This window comes from Talpa occidentalis, unplaced genomic scaffold (assembly GCF_014898055.3).
Source record: "Talpa occidentalis isolate TD23 unplaced genomic scaffold, MPIMG_talOcc4v2.1 talOcc4.7, whole genome shotgun sequence".
Classification (NCBI taxonomy): domain Eukaryota; kingdom Metazoa; phylum Chordata; class Mammalia; order Eulipotyphla; family Talpidae; genus Talpa; species Talpa occidentalis.
The window spans coordinates 50,689,382-50,708,112 of NW_023605083.1; the positions used below are offsets into that span (position 1 = coordinate 50,689,382).

General features: G+C 43.6%; 1 protein-coding gene across 3 annotated transcripts in view; it reads left to right on the top strand.

Moving 5' to 3' along the window:
• NTRK2 (neurotrophic receptor tyrosine kinase 2) overlaps positions 1 to 18,731 on the top strand; it is a 337,402-nt gene that overhangs the window by 250,738 nt on the left and 67,933 nt on the right. For 2 of the 3 annotated variants that reach the window (XM_054689473.1, XM_054689472.1), the window contains exons 14-15: positions 9,927 to 10,099; positions 17,176 to 17,410. In XM_054689473.1, the coding sequence (XP_054545448.1) occupies positions 9,927 to 10,099; positions 17,176 to 17,410 (408 nt within the window). Of the gene's footprint in view, positions 1 to 9,926; positions 10,100 to 17,175; positions 17,411 to 17,551; positions 17,945 to 18,731 lie in introns of those variants that run through there. The other variant, XM_054689471.1, reaches the window with a different exon arrangement.

Here is an 18,731-nt window from a genome sequence, read left to right on the forward strand (position 1 = left end):
ACCACAAGTGTGCTTTGTAGGATTTGTGGCATCTCCTCCCCTTCTCCACCAAATGCAGTGTATTTCTAGAAATATAAAATGTTGAATATAAGCAAGAACATAGAAATCATATAGATAACGCAAGTCTCATGTTTTATAGAAGTGAAAAACAAGCTAGGGAAGTTTACTTGACTTCCCCAAAGTGTAAGCTGCAGTGAATTATAGGTGTTCACAGAAAACCTGAGTTCAGAACCTTTTTTGTGATCTAATAGAACTTTTGTTTTTTCATGTTTCTGAATATCTTGTCAACAGAGGAAATGATGCTTTTCTTCACAAAAGGTCTGGGAGAATTGATTGATGAACCCTCTGACCCATTACTGTGTGGTAGCCGAAATGGGGTATCCAATATATTGTCACCATCCCCCATGCCCAGCCCAGCTCCTTGGTCTACCTGTCAGTTCTCACTTGGTCTACTTGTCAGTTCTCACTTCTCTACCTGAAGTTTTCCCGTTGCCTGCTCCCTTATGTAAGACAGCCACCCTATTGTATTCTAGTACAGCATCTGTATACTGCATAGCACTTGTAAAAGTTGTTAATAACATATGCATTCACAGGCTCATTTAATCAATGGCATCAACATTTGCCTCCTCTGTAAGAGTGGCCTACTCCCCAGGGAAGGAACCAGGCCTCTTAGCACATTGCCTAATATGTGGTAGCCTTGTTAATGAATGAAGGGCTGGATGAATAGAGATATGTGTATGTATGTATATATGTATGTATGGATGGATGGATGGAGGGATGGATGGATGGATGAATGGACTACATAAATAGAAGCCTTTCGAAAAGGTAAAGGCATTTCAGCCAGGCCTGGGTCACTTATATGCTCTGAAATAAGATGTCAGCTCTACCCAATACATATGGACTGAGTGTGGAGAAGCACTGTTTCCCCAGGGGAATATTATAGATGCGATAACCAAACAAAGGGGAAGATATCTTTTGGAGGGAAAATGAAGGGAAACCTGCTCAAATAGGAGCTCTGGGAAAGCTAGAATTCCCACCAGTCAGGACCTAAAAGCTCACTGTGGATCTGAGGTAGCCCACTGACTATCCCTTACTTAGCTCCCCTGTAGGAGACCACAGGGATTCTCCTGCTAAGTGGTGCAGCTGCCCCTTGCTTGCTACTCAGCACTGACTGCTGCTCCATCCCAGCTGCTGCTCCAGAATCTGTTTCACCCACATTCTCATACTTCAAGAAGGGACGCACTATGTGTCCAATTATTCCAATCCATTTTCATGCCACACCACTCACCTGTGGCCCAGCCATCCACGGTGGCCAGTGCTACAACTAGAGCCACTGTGTCAGAATATATACAAGGCTGGAAAAGTATTGGTGCTCAAAACGGAAAGCTCATTGTTTCCAGTTCTGCAACAGTGAAACAATTCTTAAATGGGGAAGCTCCTCAAGAGTTCATCAATTCAGGGCTTGTATCTAGGCAAGTTTATTTCTAAGACTGATGGCTATTTTCTCTTTACATGTTTAAGACAGTTGTCACATAAGTCCTCACATCTTGATAATAGTGAGGTCTCTCCCTTCCCCGCCTTCCTGTGCTTCCTCCCTACTTCTCCAATTATGTTGGCATGTGAAATCCTTGTTCCCACAAGATTAGAATAGTTAAGAGAATATTTGCCAGTATTACCTTAAAAAAATACTTTGTATATCTTAACAAGACATAAGGTTGCAGAAAGTACTATTGATTCCATCTTTACAAGTCTCTAGGAACAGAAATTGTAGAACTTTTAATAGCGGCTTGTTAAAAGACTTAATGATCTTTATTGTTCAGCCATTGCTTAATAGATTTCCATTGTTTCTTAGTGTAAGTGCATTCTTTCCTTGTGTCTATATGTGTGTGTGTGCGCACATGCATACTCACATGCATTGTAGGATGGAGAGCGTTTTTGTTGTAAGAATCCCTCTTGTACTTGAGTTAGGTAGGCCCCAGTTATCAAGTTGCTCCATCAATGTTCCTTTCTCAGTAGCTTCAACTTTTAACCTTTGATGGGGGATCTGTTTTTTGTCTTGTTCATTTGTTTTGGTAGCCCACTTTTCTGGCTTATCTCCAATTTATTCATATCTTTTCAGAAAATGTTAAAACCAAGACAGTGTTTTCCACTCTTTTAAGGACTCAACTGGTATCAAACTTAGCTGGAGGATTAATGTCATCTCTCTCTATCTCTGGAATGTATGCATTACAGTAGTTGTGCTGCTTTTTAATTGACTTTAACATGATAATCCAACTCATAATTGAGGGGGCAATCATGAGCCATCAGCTCCTAAATAGTTAGTGAAACTGTCTCAGGCATTTGCATGCTGGTTTATTTAAAACCTGTCAGTATATTGCCAATAGGTAGAGGTCAGCTTCTGATGCACTCTTTGCTAAAAATTGATCCTGGTCTTCAAAAGATTTAATATTTAGAATATGCAACTTAATGTAATATGCAAGTATAACCATTAGTTTTGTCCCCTAAAATTTTGAGGTATTTTAAAGTATTTGAATTAAAACTTAGTCTCCTGTTTCCCACTGGATTGTTCACTGGTTAAGATTCTGAACCACAAGAATCAGCACAGCAGTGAAAATAAGACAACAGCAATCAACATCCTGGTTATGAATCTTGTGTTTGAGGCTGTCACTTAGTACATAATTAAAGTCCTCTCAAAGGGGCAGATAATGAGATAGAGTATTGGTCTCTAGTACACAGTGAGCACTATCTGAATATTTGTCATCATTATTTTATAATAAGGTTTATATTTGTAGGAATGTTGTGGAGCCCCTTACTGCACACACCTTAGTTTTTAAGATTTTTTTTCTATAAAAATCATCTTATCTTTGAATTTATTAAAATATTCTCCTTCAAAGTTCATTTTTTATAAGAATTTTATGGAAACCTTCTGTTCATTTCTTTAGAGAAATTCTTTTAAGAAGAATTACACAGAATTGTGACAATGGCTAACTCTAAATAATTGGCTAGTCATTGCCTGTAAGAACCTTATGAGAAGGGTGTTTTAATTCTATTTTAGTTTAGTGTTGTTTTCCGAAGTTCCCAAGAAGCAGGTTGACCCATTAACAGCTTATGGAGGCGACTTTTATATAACAGTGCATTCCAATAGAAGAATAATGCAGCCACTAATGCAAGCCACACTTATATTTTAAGGTTTCCTACTATGATTTTTAAAAAATCAAGAAGAAACTGGTAAAACTAATTTTATTAATATAGTTTAACTCATATATAAAAGATAATTGTTGCAACATTTCATATAAAAATACTGAGATATTTTAGTCATACCAAGTTTCCAATATCTGATATCTTTCACATATGGCACATTTCTGTTTGAACTCACCATATTTCAAATGATTGCTAGGCACATGTGGCTATTGGATGCCATTTTGGATAATGGCACCCAACAAGGAGATTTCAGAAGCAGCAGATCTGGACCAAGTGATCCTCACCCAGCACAACTTAGGCATGTTGACAAGCATTCTTATGCATCTCAGTTGCCTCAAATGAGAGTTTAGTCTTTGTTCTATATGTTTTAACTACAGTGGTAGGTATCTGGCATAGTGAGGGCTTACCATAATAATCTCTTCCATGTGATCTTTCACCTTACCACTGTTTCTGTGATTTCTAAAAAGCATGAAAGAAGAATTTCAGGTAAGTGTAAAATAGAACACATTTGTTTTACCTTTTGTCTCCTAAACCACCCATAGTTTGCAACGCTAGTATGGTCTACAAAATCCAATTGCACTAATGATTTCAAATAAGCTCTCTTGCCTCTCCTACTAGGTATTTTGTGGAGACACTTCAGATAAATATTAATTTTTCTTGCTTCTATTTTACCTTCAGTGCTTACTCAATTCTGTGCTTTAGTTTATTTCATGCTACTCCATTCTTCCAACTCTGAATCAATGTGTACTCCAGGTCATAACTTGCTGTAGCTCTGCATGAGAACTTGAGAATGTCTTCAGAAAGAATGGTGGCTTTTGGTGTGTCAGGAAATTCATCAGGAATAAGAAGAATGAAGCTACAAGACAGACACCAGGAATAAGAAAATAGCAATACTCAATGATGGGAAAAATATGTCTGTCAAAATGAAAGTTAAGTGGAGGGAATTATCAGTGAGGGAAGCTGCCACCTCATGTCCATTGCCAAAGGACCCGGGGAACCAGCCAAGCCTCCCTTAATTGAGTAAAATGACTATCAGCCATGGTACTAAAACATAGATGGTTTTCATAAATAGGGTTGATAGTGGGATTTTTCCAGCTTCTGATTGCTGTCTGGCAGTGGTCCTACCCTTAGAAAAAAATTTATCTTTAGAGTGCCAAATTCAGAAGATGATTTTGTCCAACTTGTTACTGCCATATTTTCTGAATCTCTTAAAATAGAATTGAATCATAATTTAGAAAAAGGACCCAACATGCAAAAATGGATGGGTACATAGGAGGAATCCAGGTTTGTGACACATATCTGCCCCACGAATAGTGAAATCTCTCTTAAATTCAAAAATTGCACTGAAGCATCATGGGTTTTGACATTGTACTGAGTAGAGTCTGCCCATATTATTTTACTTATGGAAATGGAAATATTAGATGCTTCTTAATTCTTTCAGTTTGATACTCCTCAAAAGAAAATCCTGTATATTCATTCTGTCTTCTCTCTACGTCTACTCCATTGCCTGACATTCTTTCATTCTACCCCCAACCCTTCCCTCACATATACAAACATATACACATACACTCATTTTTTAATCAACACTAGATAGCTAACACATAAGGTAAAAATTTTATGCAGGATTTGTTTGTGTCTTATGATAACTGATCTAAGAGGATGATTCTCCTTTGCACTGTTAAAAATGGACTAGTGCCTTAGAAATAAGTTACCTCAGTGACTCAGAGCAATCTCTGAATAATGAGAAACTATCTCTGAGAAAATACTACAGGCTGTCAAGGCTCTCAGGTGGCAAACTCAGAAGCACTGCTGCTCTCATACCTTGGTTCACCTCCAGGCCTTATCTTTTGGTTTTCCTGGGGTCCTCATGCAAGTAATTGAATGCAGACCTGGTTGTGTTCAAAATTCAAATTGCCCAAATACCATCTTCAACCAGGGACCCTGAAGGCAAGAATCCCAATGCACAGGGTCTCTCCAAGTCCTACTAGTGACCCGAAGATGCAGGTGCTGCTCTTGTTCTCACTCTATAAAAGAGAAAATCAGAGTTCAGACAACTCCAGTGCAGAACCAGAATTTGAACACAGATCTTATGATTCCAAGTTAGAACCCCTCCTATATGAGAACCACTGTTGTGAGGGCTTGCTTTGTGACTGAAAGGAGAACACAGATATTTGGGGCCAGCTCTCCAGGAGAGAGTGCCCTGGGAAGTGGTCCCCTCAGACTTATATTCCCCCACCTGTTTCTTTCCTTGGATCTTCAGATTTCTCTTCCTCACTTGGGGCCATGTTCCACCTTTCCCAATGGACAGTCACTTTTCATTCCTTTCTAATGCTCATTTATCTCAAGTTTGCATAGACTTTATGGGCCCAGGCTTCTTTTAGCTGCTGACACTGGATTAAGCAGTCAGTAATAAACAGATGAACACAAAACATGCCCCTAGCCAGAAAAGACTGCGGTCTTGCTGGCACCTCCACCATCTTAATGTTTCCTTGTGGCTGAGATGAACTGAGTCCTGTATACTCATCAGTCCCTCCTCTGTGGAGAGAAGTGTCCCATGTGTGTGTTTTGCTCCATGAGCCCAGAGGAAGGACCCAGCCAATCATGATTTTCTTCTCTTTTGTGTTCATCTCATCTCATCTACTATTTTTCTACTTAGAAGTTCAGCAAAGCAAAAAATATTTAAAAAATAACTAAAAGCATGCTCATGGATAAAATCAACTCAAACAAGTTGCTGAGATAAGCACATTACTGCTCCATGTGCAACATGGATGAAAGGAATTAGCGTGAATGGGCATGAGACCAGCTTCCGGAGCTTCAAGGGAGCAGGATACCAAACCCAGTTTCTTGGCCACTGCTTATTTTGCTATTAAATGAAGACCTTTCAAAGCTATCTGGCCTTTCTGAGCACTGGTTAGCCCCAATCTGCTCACTTTTTTTTTTGAGATTTATTTACTTATACATACAAGAACTGGGGTACAAGCCAGAGGTGCGAGAGGGTAAGAGGATTCACTAGAGATAGAATAGGGAGCAGAACAGGCAGATTGACTGAAATGCACTGCTGAGGGGAGCAGCAGGCGAGAGAGGAGAGGTCTGCTGCGCCATGTGGGTCACCTCCCTGACTGGGGATTGAACTTGTGCTGCAGTGGCTGTGGACAGCTTCATTGTACTGCACCTTAACCCCTTTCTCACTTTTCAAAGGAGAACTGGTGGTGCTTCTAAAAGATACTGCTCAGGAAAAAAAAATGCTAAAATGAGAATGGGGAACCCCATTCCCATACCCTTTTAAATATCCATATTTTGTATCAGTATCTCCAGAATTTGACTTAAAAAACAAATGCCTCTCCCTAATGAAATGTCCTCTCCTTGGGTCAAGTCACCATTGGGGCAGTGTGGGGGAGAGGGGAGGGGGGAGCTTACTAAAGGCAGTTAGTGAAAATTCTAGATTTTGTGAAGATTGTAGCAGAAAAGATTTTGTGGTCTGGCAACTGCCTCCACCACCTTACTGTTTCCTTGTTGCTGAGGGGAGGTGAGTCTTGTATGTTCATTGGTCCCTCCCTTATGGAGTGCAGCCCTTGACATGGTTGATGGCATATTTCAAACTCATTCTGTGGTGGGCTTCATGACATGACCCACCTTTGGGAATAAAGGACTTGCTTGCCCAGTTTTTGGGAAAGCTGCAATGAAAGTTTCTCAGCTGCCAGCTCCCTGGGGGTGGGAGGGCTCAGCAAGTCCACTTAAAGTCATATTTCCTAAGGTGGCCCCATCAAAGGATTGATTAATGAGTCTATAAAGGCCCATTCCCCTTGGCCCAACTCAGGGCAATTCTAAAAGGTCATCTTGCAGGACCAGATGAGATGTTGTAAAAACTACATCATGGCTCATTTTCACTCTCTTGCTCAGTCCTTCCCTCTGGTATTGATCCCAAGAACATGTCCTAATAAATATATTCCTTGGTAATGTCCATGTCAAAAGTTGATTCCCAGGAGCCCCAAGATCTGTAAGTTGCTCAACTCAGAGTATTCACCCAGAGAGATTAGAATAAAGGTAGGAAGCTACAGAGTGACCCCAAGGAACTGGCAATATTCTTTGATTCTGGACATAGTGTTTAGTCTTACACTTGGTACCTAGCTGATGGATAATGGTGCTTTAATTCTGTCCCAATGTTCAATTTAAGTGAATGTTGAAGCTCCCTTTTACTTTCTAACTTTGATAATAATTGAGTGCAGTCTCCCTGAAAAGGGGAGTCATATACTCAGAAGCCATCTCCACCAGGGGCTTCTCTCCTCTCTGAACTCCTCTTTCATGCTCAGCTTTTACTTCTCAGTCCACAAACATCTCTTTAGTCCCTGCCATGTGCCTGGTGCTGTGACCAGTGCTGGTGCAGAGATGGGTGCTCAAGAGTGAGTAGGCACAGTCCCTGGGTTAAGGGACCCACTGACTCTACCTGAGTGAACAGGTAGAATATATCATGGCTGGTAGTAGGATAGAGATAAATGTGAGGCAAACCTATGAGGGTCATCTGACCAGCCTAAGGCAGAATGGGTGTGACAGCAATGAGGGGATCAGGGAACACTTAAAAGGTGATAGCTGACCCCAGGCTTGAGGGACTGCTGGGCATTAGCTAGGTGTGGCCATTCCCTATGGCTGCTGTAGCAAATTAGTACACTCTCATTAAAACAACACAATATTTTTTTCTCTAATAGTTCTGATGGTTGGATGGCCAAAATTAATTTTATTAAGCTAAAGTCCAGATGTCAGCAGGGCTAGCTCCTTCTGGAGGCTCTGAGGTAGAATTTTTTTCTACCTGACTTCTCCAGGTTTTAGAGGCTACCTACCCTCCTTGGCTCATGCTCCTTCTTCTATTATCAAAACCAGCAGCATAGCATCTTCTCACCTCTCTGGATAACTTTGAATGTACTTGAATGAGCAAGGAAATCACTGTACTTTAGGTTCTTAACCTAATTACATATGTAATATTCTCTTTGTCATATAAGGTGACATATTTATAGGGTCCTGGGAATTGGGATGTGGGCATCTTTGGGGGAAGGTTATTCAGCTTCCAATACTATGCCCAACTGTCCCTTCCAGGGAGAGGGAAGGACATGTGCAGAGAAAGGGAGGTAGGGCCCATGCTCATGTAGGCAGCTCTGGATATTTCATCAAGTGGAAGCAGTTTTCGAGAGAGGCATGTTAAGAGAGCAAGCTGGACAGAGATGTAGGGGAGTGATTTCATTTAGGATGCTATGTTTTGATCTTGAAGTGTAATTAATTTTATAAGTGACTTGTCTCCCTATTTGCCCATAAATTTCCAACATCGGGATTTGGGCCAGTATCTTCCTGCTGCCATCACAGCTCTGGCTCAGTGACTGAAGATCCATACATGTGTTCAGCACCAACAATGCCAGTTTTGTCCTGTTATGACACCCTGGTGGCAGGTGGCAGGTGAGCAGAGCACCAAAGGCAGTGGAATCTGGCTGGCATCATCCTGGACATCTTCATCTTGGCTGCATGACTGGCCTTCTTGTAGTTCACTGGGCAGGGATGTGTTCAGAGCCCACAGCATGTCTTGGCACTGGTCAGAGAAGACTTTTTAGAGTGTGACATAGTAAAACTGGCAAGATGATCATTGGTGAAGCCTGAAGGTGGTACAGGAGGGCTTGTTAAACTCTTCTTTCTGCTGAATATTTGCATAACATAAAGCTTTTAAAAGATTATATGAGCAATAATGAGCTACACCTAACATCCTAGAAAGCACATCAGGTACCAAAATAAGCAAGACATTCATGGAAAGACTTGGGTTCAGACCAGGTTTAAAACAATGGGTTTAAAACAGTGAAGACTTTATAAACCTCATGCCTGTCACTTAATGAGCACCCATACCAGCACTTCATGAACTGCAGAGCCTCATATACCTATATGGCACTCTTCCTCAGTTACTAATTCTAATGTTATTTCCTCATTTTCCAATCTTTTTTGTAATAAACAAGATCAATTTCCTCCACACCTAGAAGCCTCCGTGTCCACTGAAGTTGTTACAGGGCAGGGAAAGGGGCACCCCAGACCCCGCAAACCTGCCTACTCTAAATAGGTTCTGCCATCCACCACATCAACACAAAACATATGAGACTTTAATGGGAAGGAAAGGAACTTTAATATAATTAGGAAACAATGCAGGAAAGGCAAAGAATCTAGTTTCTAAATCAAGCACCCAAAGTTACCCATCCCCTCGTGGGTAAAAGTCCACCCAAGCAGGATTGGCCCAGAGCAAGGCCCCAAAGCCTGCCACAAGTCTAAAGCATCTTCCAGTGGGGACCCACAGAAAAGGGTCAGAAACAACCAGACAAGTCTGGAGGGAAAAGAGCAAAATCAAAATCAAGACAAAAACTGCCATTGTCACCTCCCCACAGGTCTCTCACCCACATCTGTGTCACCCAGTCCACGACCAGAAGGCAAGTGCAGTTTCTTCCCATGTCTCTCGGCTCCATGTGCCTCCTCCAGGTCTCCTTCTTGCTTTCCATTCTGCTTCTTTTCTTCCTCAGTCTCCTCTGCAGCTTTTTCTCTCCCTGCTCAGCTCCACCCTCTCTTGGATGGGGCAGGAAACCTGGAACCTACCCCTTTCCTGGGGACCACCCTGTTACAAAGTTACTCATTCTCAATGTAACCTTCCCTTGATGTTCTCAGCTTACTCTGTGTTGGTTTCCTCCCTTTCTGCCCCTCCTCCCCAGACGCTGAAGGATGCCAGTGACAACGCTCGCAAGGACTTCCACCGTGAGGCTGAGCTGCTGACCAACCTGCAGCATGAGCACATTGTCAAGTTCTACGGCGTCTGCGTGGAGGGCGACCCACTCATCATGGTCTTTGAGTACATGAAGCATGGGGACCTCAACAAGTTCCTCAGGTACCGTGTGGGTGGGGTGGGAAGAAGAGGGGAGATGGGCTCATGGAGGGAGCCAGTCTGCAAGGTTCAGGCAGCGTGAGGAAGAGGAGGGCAATCCTGGAAAAGATCAAGGGACCCGGGACCTTCCATCCTCTGGGACAGTCTGCCCTGGTCATGACAACTGTAAGCTGCAAAGCTTTCCACACCCGTAAGGCACTTTTTGTGTGCCGTGAGCAAAGAAACTGAGTCCATAATGTTGCTCTTTTTCTTTAAGCAACTAACCATGTAATTTGATGCTAGTGACCCATCTCAAATCCCATCTGTATTTATTGAGCATCTGTGACCTTTATTGTCACAAATTTATTGAGCATTTGAGTGGTATGTGAAATGTAATTTGAGATGGGGTTTAGCAGATCTGTAGGAGTTTGCCAGGTAGATAAAAAAATAATTTTATTCTGGGCAAAAGAAATAGTAAAAACAAGGCACTCTCTGGGGAGAGTGGAGTGACTGGAATTGCCAAAAGGAAGAAGGGGAAGGGGCATAAGGAGACTAGGAAGAGTCAAGGTCAGAAAGGACTTGGACTTAATTTTGAGGACAAAAAGAACAACTAGGAGGTCAGTAGGTCAGAGGATCAAGTGTGAAGAAGAGACTCCAAGAGCAAAAAGCTTTAGAAGGAAGAATAAAGAGGTAAAACAACACTGGCCAGAACTATCCAAGACTTGAAGCTGGAACTGTGGCTCCTGCTGAGCCCCTGAGGTCTTGAAAAATGATGAGCTTTGCTTGAGAGATCAGTGGCAACCCGGGTCAGTGGAGGTCAAGACTGGGAGGGAGAAATGTTGAATACAAAAGGGAGCCACTGGGTAATGGAATACGGTTTTTGTCCCAATTGACCTAATTGGGTTTTCGGTCAATTGTGGCTTCTTAGGCAGCTACTTCCCTCTGGTGATGCTACAAAGACCTGGGAGGGGCCACAAGATAAACAAGGGAGAGACAACTAGTGAGCAGAAGGGATTGGGGGAGGTAGGATGGCTTTGAAAGGGAGAGGATGGGGCCCCTCCGGTAGCGCAGCGGTTGAGCACTGGGTTGCGAAGCTGCCCGCAGCCTCTGCAGCGCCGGTTTGATCCCCAGCTGCTCCCCGGCCACTGGAGGAGGGTCCCACATGGCGCGCAGACCTCTCCTGCTGCCCGCTGCTCCCCTCAGCAGTGTACTTCGGTCCTTCTGCCTGCTCTGCTCCCCGCTCTGGCTCTGGTGAATTCTCTCACCCTCCTGCGCTTCTGACTCTACCCAGTGCTTGTATAAACCAAACAAATAAATAAATCTTAAAAAAAAAGAAAGAAAGGGAGAGGATGACTCACAAACTAAAGAGGTTGTAGTAAAGACTACAGGAGACAGAGTGGGGTGATGACATGGGGGAAGATCTGTGGCCTCCAGACAGAGCTGATGGATGTCAGATCTTGTATTTAAAATTAGCTGAGAGTCCTTGGGTAAGTCTCTGCTGTTCTGCAGATACTGAGCCAGGAGGGTAAGCATGAGGACCAAATTAGAATGAATACAGAAAAGCTCTTCTTGTAGGGGCAAATAGGAAGTTTTTTTTTCATTTCTTTTTAAAGATTTATATTTATTTATGCATACATAACTGGGGTACAAGCCAGAGGCATGGTGGGGTGAGAAGATTCACTAGAGACAGAGCAGGGAACGATCAGGAAGACTGACTGAAATACACTTCTGAGGGGAGCAGCAGGCAAGATAGGAGAAGTCTGCTGCGCCATGTGGGTGGCTCCCTGGCCGGCCGGGGATTGAACTTGTGCTGCAGAGGCTGCAGATTGCTTCATAGTGCTGTGCTTAACCCCTTGCACCACCAGAGAGGCCCGCAAATAGGAAGTTTTCAATAAAGAGAAACATGAATTCTGCTAGTGTTACTCCTATTAGTAAACCAGCTGCCTTGGGATGCGAATTTTCAGGGAGGGCTGAGTTTGATAAGACAGAGGAAGTTGGCAGTCACCTTGTGAGGGCCTTAGTGTGTTCTCATCGTACAGCAATGAAGGGGGGAGAAGAAATAGCTGATCCAGACACCCCTCAGTGAAGCAAACCTTAAAGCTTTTATTTGCATTAAACAGAGGCACAACGGAAATTTCACATTTTTAAGACCATGGAAAGGAAAGAGTGTGAGGTCCCCCTGGGCCTTCCTTCCCATTCTGCAGCAGTGGCTTATATCCTTTGGGTGGGTCCCCAGGTCCAGTCAGGCCCCTCAACTCCCAGGTGGTTCTGAGTTGGATCCTTTTTAAGTTGTCTGGTTCCGATGTGCTGTTTTCTTTCTAATAGAGCTGCCCTCCTCTTTGAAAGATTAGTAAATGGGCTGCCCATGAGATCTTAGTAGATAGTACAATATAAGAGAAACAGGAGTGATGTTAGGGGCAGACTGGCTACCTGCCCTTTCCGGTCTGTTTCCTTATCTGCAAAATGGTTATATCCATCTCAATGGCTAGTATTGGGACTGTTAATGATCAATGAGAATAAATGCTGTCCCACAACATTTCTGCTCTGCCACATTTCCTCTCAATTTTTCTTGAAGGATTTGCCATCCTGGGAAAGGCACACCTTTAGTGTTATAGACACACCTGTCCTCCTCCAGTGTCTGTGGGCACTAAAGAGATTCCACAGAAATTGGCCCCGGTGGATACTGCAGCCACTGCAAGGGTCAGGAAGTGGGCAGCTTAAATAACAAGTCACTGAGAGAACAAGGAAAGGGGACAGGCACACTGCTGCATTTAGAAATGACATCACATGGTGTATACAGTCTAGATCATTTTTAATCACCTTTAGTCTCATAAATATACCTGCAATTTAGTTCTCCTTAGCTGTGATGAGTCTTGTTCTCTGCTTTGTCTCTGGTTGTGTGGGTGAGGGGATGCCAGGTGAGATTAGAAATCTGTAGTTAGTTCGTGCTGTTCAGAGACAATCATGTGGATACATTATCCAATGGCAGCAATAGTTTTCTGGTAGGTGACAGGAGAGAGGATGCTGGTGCCTTTTGCGCACAGTCCTGTCAGATCTAATGTGAATTTGGTCGAGGTCTAACTCCTCATAGGAGAATTATTTTCCTTTGTTCTTATGCTCTAGGTTACTTCCCTAATAAAAAAATGGTGCTTTCCATAAACTTTAGACAATAATTACAAAAATACTCACCTGGAGGGAGTAATTGTTTCTGTCAGCTCAGGGTGAGCTTGCGTGTACATGTATGCATATGTTTATCAACTTCTCCTTCCTACCTTCCAGAAGGCGCATGGACCTGACTCTCCTTTGGTATCTTTCACAATGCCTGAGGCTACTGGGAATTTCCTCTGCTTAATTTCAGAACCAACTGACCCCTAGCTTTCTATGCCAAGACAAAATAATGTCCTGTGACCTACAGATACTTCTCTGTTTCTGGAAGGGAACACAGCCCTCAAACTGTCATGAACTTATCCCTAAGGGTCATTGGCACTGCCCTCTCAAGGTAGAGATCTGCAGTGATCTTCCCACCTTTTTATTCCTCCAGAAGCCATAGATCAAGTACCATCATGGCCAGACCCTGTGCGAGGTCAGCTGGGAAATGAGTAAAACAAAGCCCTTGCTTTCCAGGAGATTATATTTTTTCCTCTTATAATCTCTCCAGAATTCCCTCCCAAAGAGGAAAAGATTGATAAAGCTTTTTAAACAATCACAGCTGGTATTTATTGAACTTTTCTAAGAGTTTTTAAATGGTCTAACTTGAATAAATTGATGAACTATTATTACCATCATTCCCATCTTACAATTGAAGAAATTGAGTCACACCTCCCCAAACCAGGCAAAATGTGTTATCTCTAAGAGCTGCAGGGCAAACTGGGGAGTGAAGCAAAAGGCTCTGTGTCAGCTTTATTTATCTTCTCCTTAAGAACTTATTTATTTATTTATTTATTTATTTTAAAGATTATTTATGCATACAAGAGCTGGGGTACAGGCCAGAGATGCGGGGGGTGAGATGATTCACCAGAGACAGAGTGGGCAACAGAACAGGCAGGCTGACTGAAATACACTGCTGAGGGGAGCAGTGGGTGAGACAGGAGAGGTCTGCTGCACCATGTGGGTTTCTCTTTGGCTGGCCGGGGATCAAACTCATGCTACATAGGCTGTGGATTGCTTCGTAGTGCAGTGCTCAACCCTTTGCGCAACCAGGGAGGCCCAAGAACTTATTTAGAAGACACTTGCCCTCTGTTTTACAGCAGGATTCAAAGAAAGCATCTAGAGTTTCTCCCTTTAAAATGAGCCTTGTTCAAATACCCAGACGCTAGCAGGAGAAATGACTGGTTGAAAATGCAGGAGCCAGCCCACCCCCATGATGGCATGGGGTGCAGAAGTTGTTCAGGGTCGGCAGCATTCTGGTGCTTTCAGAGTGTAAGGCGGGTTGATGGGGTTTTGCATGGAGGGGGCTTTTGCATTGGCCACTGACTTTCTTTCTCCTGGAATCTTTGCAATGGGTGGATTCTTAGAGGAATTTATATTTCTGGCCTAAAATTAATTGCTGGCAAATCAACAACTTATTTACTCTTTGAACTAAAGCTACAAAGTTTGATCCTGGCCTAGATTCTCTTGTGTATTTCATGGTTTCTCATAGTAGTATTGCACTTCTACGTCCCTTTCCCACTGTTGAGCTCAGGGTAAGATCTTTGCCTCTTATGATGCGTACTTGGACTTGAGTAATCTTTCCTGGGTTGGACAGGCTTGACCCTTTGGTATCCTACCACTAGAGCCCTGTCACAGTCTAATTGTGAAGAAAACCACAAAGGATGAGAGACTTGCTCTCTGGCTTTCCAATGAAAGGCCACAAAAACCATTACCAAAGAGACGTGGGGTACCTAGAAAGGTGCAGATAATACTTCCACTTTACATAGAGGTCCTGCAGCTCACCTGAGGGCATAGTCAGAGGGTTAGGACAGTATTCAAAGACAGTTCTGCACCTTGGCCACTGTATAGTGGCATATGAGAGACTCTGAGCTGAAGAGAGTCCCAAAGCATTTCCCCAGTATTGTTCTCAGCTTGACAAGAGGGGTTGGGGGGCTACTGTAGTTTAAGTAGAAGCAAAATGTGCTAGGACTTGTAAGAACAGAGGAAGCTCCCCCAGGAATGTTTACCTCCAGACTGGCGACAGAAAGGATTTAAATGATCACCAAGAATAATATGCCCTTGTATTTTTGACTGATGGGGACATTTCAGACAGGAGCGATAAAAGCTTCTCTATATCATTTTCTTTCTGGCTTATTTCGCTGAGCATGATCCCGTCTAGCTCCATCCATGTTGCTGCAAATTGCATGAGTTTATCTTTTTTTGATTGCTGAGTAATATTCCATTGTGTGTATGTACCACATCTTCTTGATCCAGTCATCTATTTTTGGGTATGCTCAGCGAAATAAGCCAGAAAGAAAAAGAAAAATGCCAGATGGTCTCACTCAGAGTAGGAATTTAGAAAGCCTAAATAAGGGACCAGGAAAAAGATTAATTATAATAAAGTAAAAATCAAAATCAACAAGCAACTATAAACCAGAGATACACTACAGGGGGAGGGAAGAGGGAGTATGATCAATACGGGGTGTGTGGGGGGGAATTGTATGGGGACTATAATCAAGATGAAAATGCATACATGTGCAAAAATGAAAAATGATGTAAAAAATATATAAAATTTAAAAAGTGAAAAAAAAACATAATGAATAAAAAAACAAACTTCTCTGTATCATAGCACTGGACACCAGTGGAATTGGGAAATCCCCACCTTCTTGTCTGAGAATAAAAAATGGAAAACCCAGTGACTGTGTTTGGGAAGTCATGCCAACGGGGGCCTTGGTGGAAGGGAGTGTATGTCTGTACTTGAGATCACTCATCCAAGGTGGGAGGTGGACAGTGGGGTGGGGATTGCAAAATGAGATGAGTGATTCTGACTCTCTTGAATTTTCAAATTCTTGTACAGTTCTGGAATCTTACAGGTGGGGTCACCTGCTTTACAATTCATTTAAAATCCTCCATATTTATTTGGAGAGCTTCCTCTCCTGAAAGAGATCTCTTTTATTTGCCTTTGGGAGGAAGAAGCCCTTTGACTGCCAAGCAGCATCACCACAGCCAAGGTCACATTTACTTTGTCCTACAGCGCCCGCTCTGGCCTTCAGAGGCAGGGATGCTCACCACTTGGGAGTCCAGGACAGGGACTGCCAGTGCTGGTGGCTCATCCTGGGACCACCAGCTTTCTGAAGCACATGCCAGTGTTAGGATACCTAAGTCACCACACAGTTGGGAAAAGACAGGGAATATGAGATACAAGAAAAGGAAGATATGAAACACCATTACACCCCCTTCCTCATCCCCCACCCCCAGTGTAAAAATGAAACTTCCCGGGTAAATGAATACGGGTGTTTTCATTTCAAGGATTTCTCCAGTGTATGTGTTAAGCTGGAGGTCAGGGGGCAGGATGGGTAGAAGGAGATGATATCTTTCACTGGAATCAATGCCCAGTGATGTCCAGCTGAAGATGCTCTGAGATTCTGCTTGTGGGACATCAGGGTGGCTTGGAACCATGCCCGGCCACTTAGCTGTTGGAGAGAGGAGAGCAGAGCTCCCAGGTCTGGCCCTGGTGGGGGCATTCTGGAGGGTTCGACCTGGGTGGGGAGGTGCTCTGCTGTGGCAGGTGGCAGGGAGGGCAGGGGCTGACTCCCACTAGGATACTATGACCTGGAGACCCAGACTCTCTCTCCATGTTGTGCTTTTGTTTTTGTTTTGTTTTCATTTTGATTGTGGGGGGCACTGCTTTTGAGGGTCAGAGGCTCTGCTCTGTGCGGGATCCCCTTGAGCTTTGTTCTAAACCATTAAAACACAAACCTGTCTGTGTGTTGAGCCTTTGCCATTCGGGCCCACTTGGTCCTGGGAAGTCAATTCTGGAAAAAGAAACCTGGGTGCTCCTGAGGCTGTCAAGGTACAACTTCAGGTGAAGCATTCCCCCCGCCCCCCAAATCACGCAGCAGCATCCTTTTCCACCGTCTGCTGATGCGAGAGCAAAGAGCCCCTCCAACAACGCCTTCTGTGCTCCCTAGGGCGCACGGGCCCGACGCTGTGCTGATGGCCGAAGGTAACCCTCCTCGCGAGCTGACGCAGTCGCAGATGCTGCACATCGCGCAGCAGATCGCCGCGGGCATGGTCTACCTGGCGTCCCAGCACTTTGTGCACCGCGACCTGGCTACCAGGAACTGCCTGGTCGGCGAGAACCTCCTGGTGAAAATCGGGGACTTCGGCATGTCCCGGGACGTGTACAGCACTGACTACTACAGGGTGAGTGGGGCGCTCATCGGGGAGACCTTGGGGCTTTCTTTTCCTGGCGACCCCTGCTTGTATTAGTTTGCCAAGGCGGCCATGACAAAATCCCACGGACTAAGTGGCTTAAACAACCAAAACTTTTTCACACTTCTACAGGCTGAAAGTCTACGCTCAAGGAATGTTTGGCTTTCTCCTGAGAGTTCTCTCTCGGAGTGCAGCTCCTTCTCTTAGTCTCCTCACCTGGCCTTTTTCTGCGTTTCATCTTCTTCGAAGGGTACCAATTAGATTGGAGTAAGACCCATCTAGTTTTAGCTTAATCACCATTTAAAGGGCCTGTCCCCAAACATAGCCATATTCTGAGATATTGGGGGTTAAGGTTTCAACATAGGTTCTGAGGGAACACAAGTCAGCCCACGCTACCAGTTCTGCCCTGCTCTTTCCATGGCTCTCTGGAGTGGTGTATGCCAGCTCCAGCTCCAAGAGGGACGTCCTGGGCATAGGATTCTGCCAGGGGAACAAGAGGGCTTGGGTAGACTCCTGGTGGCACAAAATTAAATGATTTTATCCTGAATTTAATTCTGTGAATTTATGCCTGAAATCTTTGTCTGCGGTTTGACCTACAGTGAACTTGTTTGCATAAATAGTAATACTCTGGATCTTGGAAGTTCTCACCCAGAACTGCCGTGATTAATGGTGGATCAGCTGGTGGCCATCTTGGTGTGATAGAAAGGTTCTCTACTTCCTGCACCTGATTGACCACCCAGACTGCCCAGGTTCTGCTTATCCATAGTAATTCTGATCTACTGATTCCCTAGAATTGGCCCCTTTGGCATGTTCAATTTGTTAACTAAGATTTTGGAACATGGATATGAGAGGAAGAGACTTCTCTGGAAGCTTGAAGTCTTAATATTCTTCCGTGAAGGTTTGAGGTGGCATGGGATCACTTCAAGCCCTCCCTTTGGTTTTTGGTTAATTTGCCTGATTTTCAAATAGAAAGGAAGGAAATTGGAAGGAAAAGGAATAAATGTGCTCTATGTGTATAGAATAAGGGAATGACTTGATTTGTTTGCCTAGTAGGGTAGGATAGGTGAAGAAAATGCCTCTCCTTGCCTTTGCTCTTCCTTGTGTGATTTTATTTTTGAGGAGGAGCCTTTGTCGTGTTTTCTCTCCCTGCAGCCTTACCACTGATGCCTCTGCATTTTAGTTGAGCCAATTTTGCCACAATTATCTAAAAAAATGAACTCATTGCTTTGCTGCAGTCTTCTAAAGAAAGATTGTTTTCTGTGGTTTCTTCATTTGAAACTTTGTCAACATTTGACAGAGTGGAGATCAAATT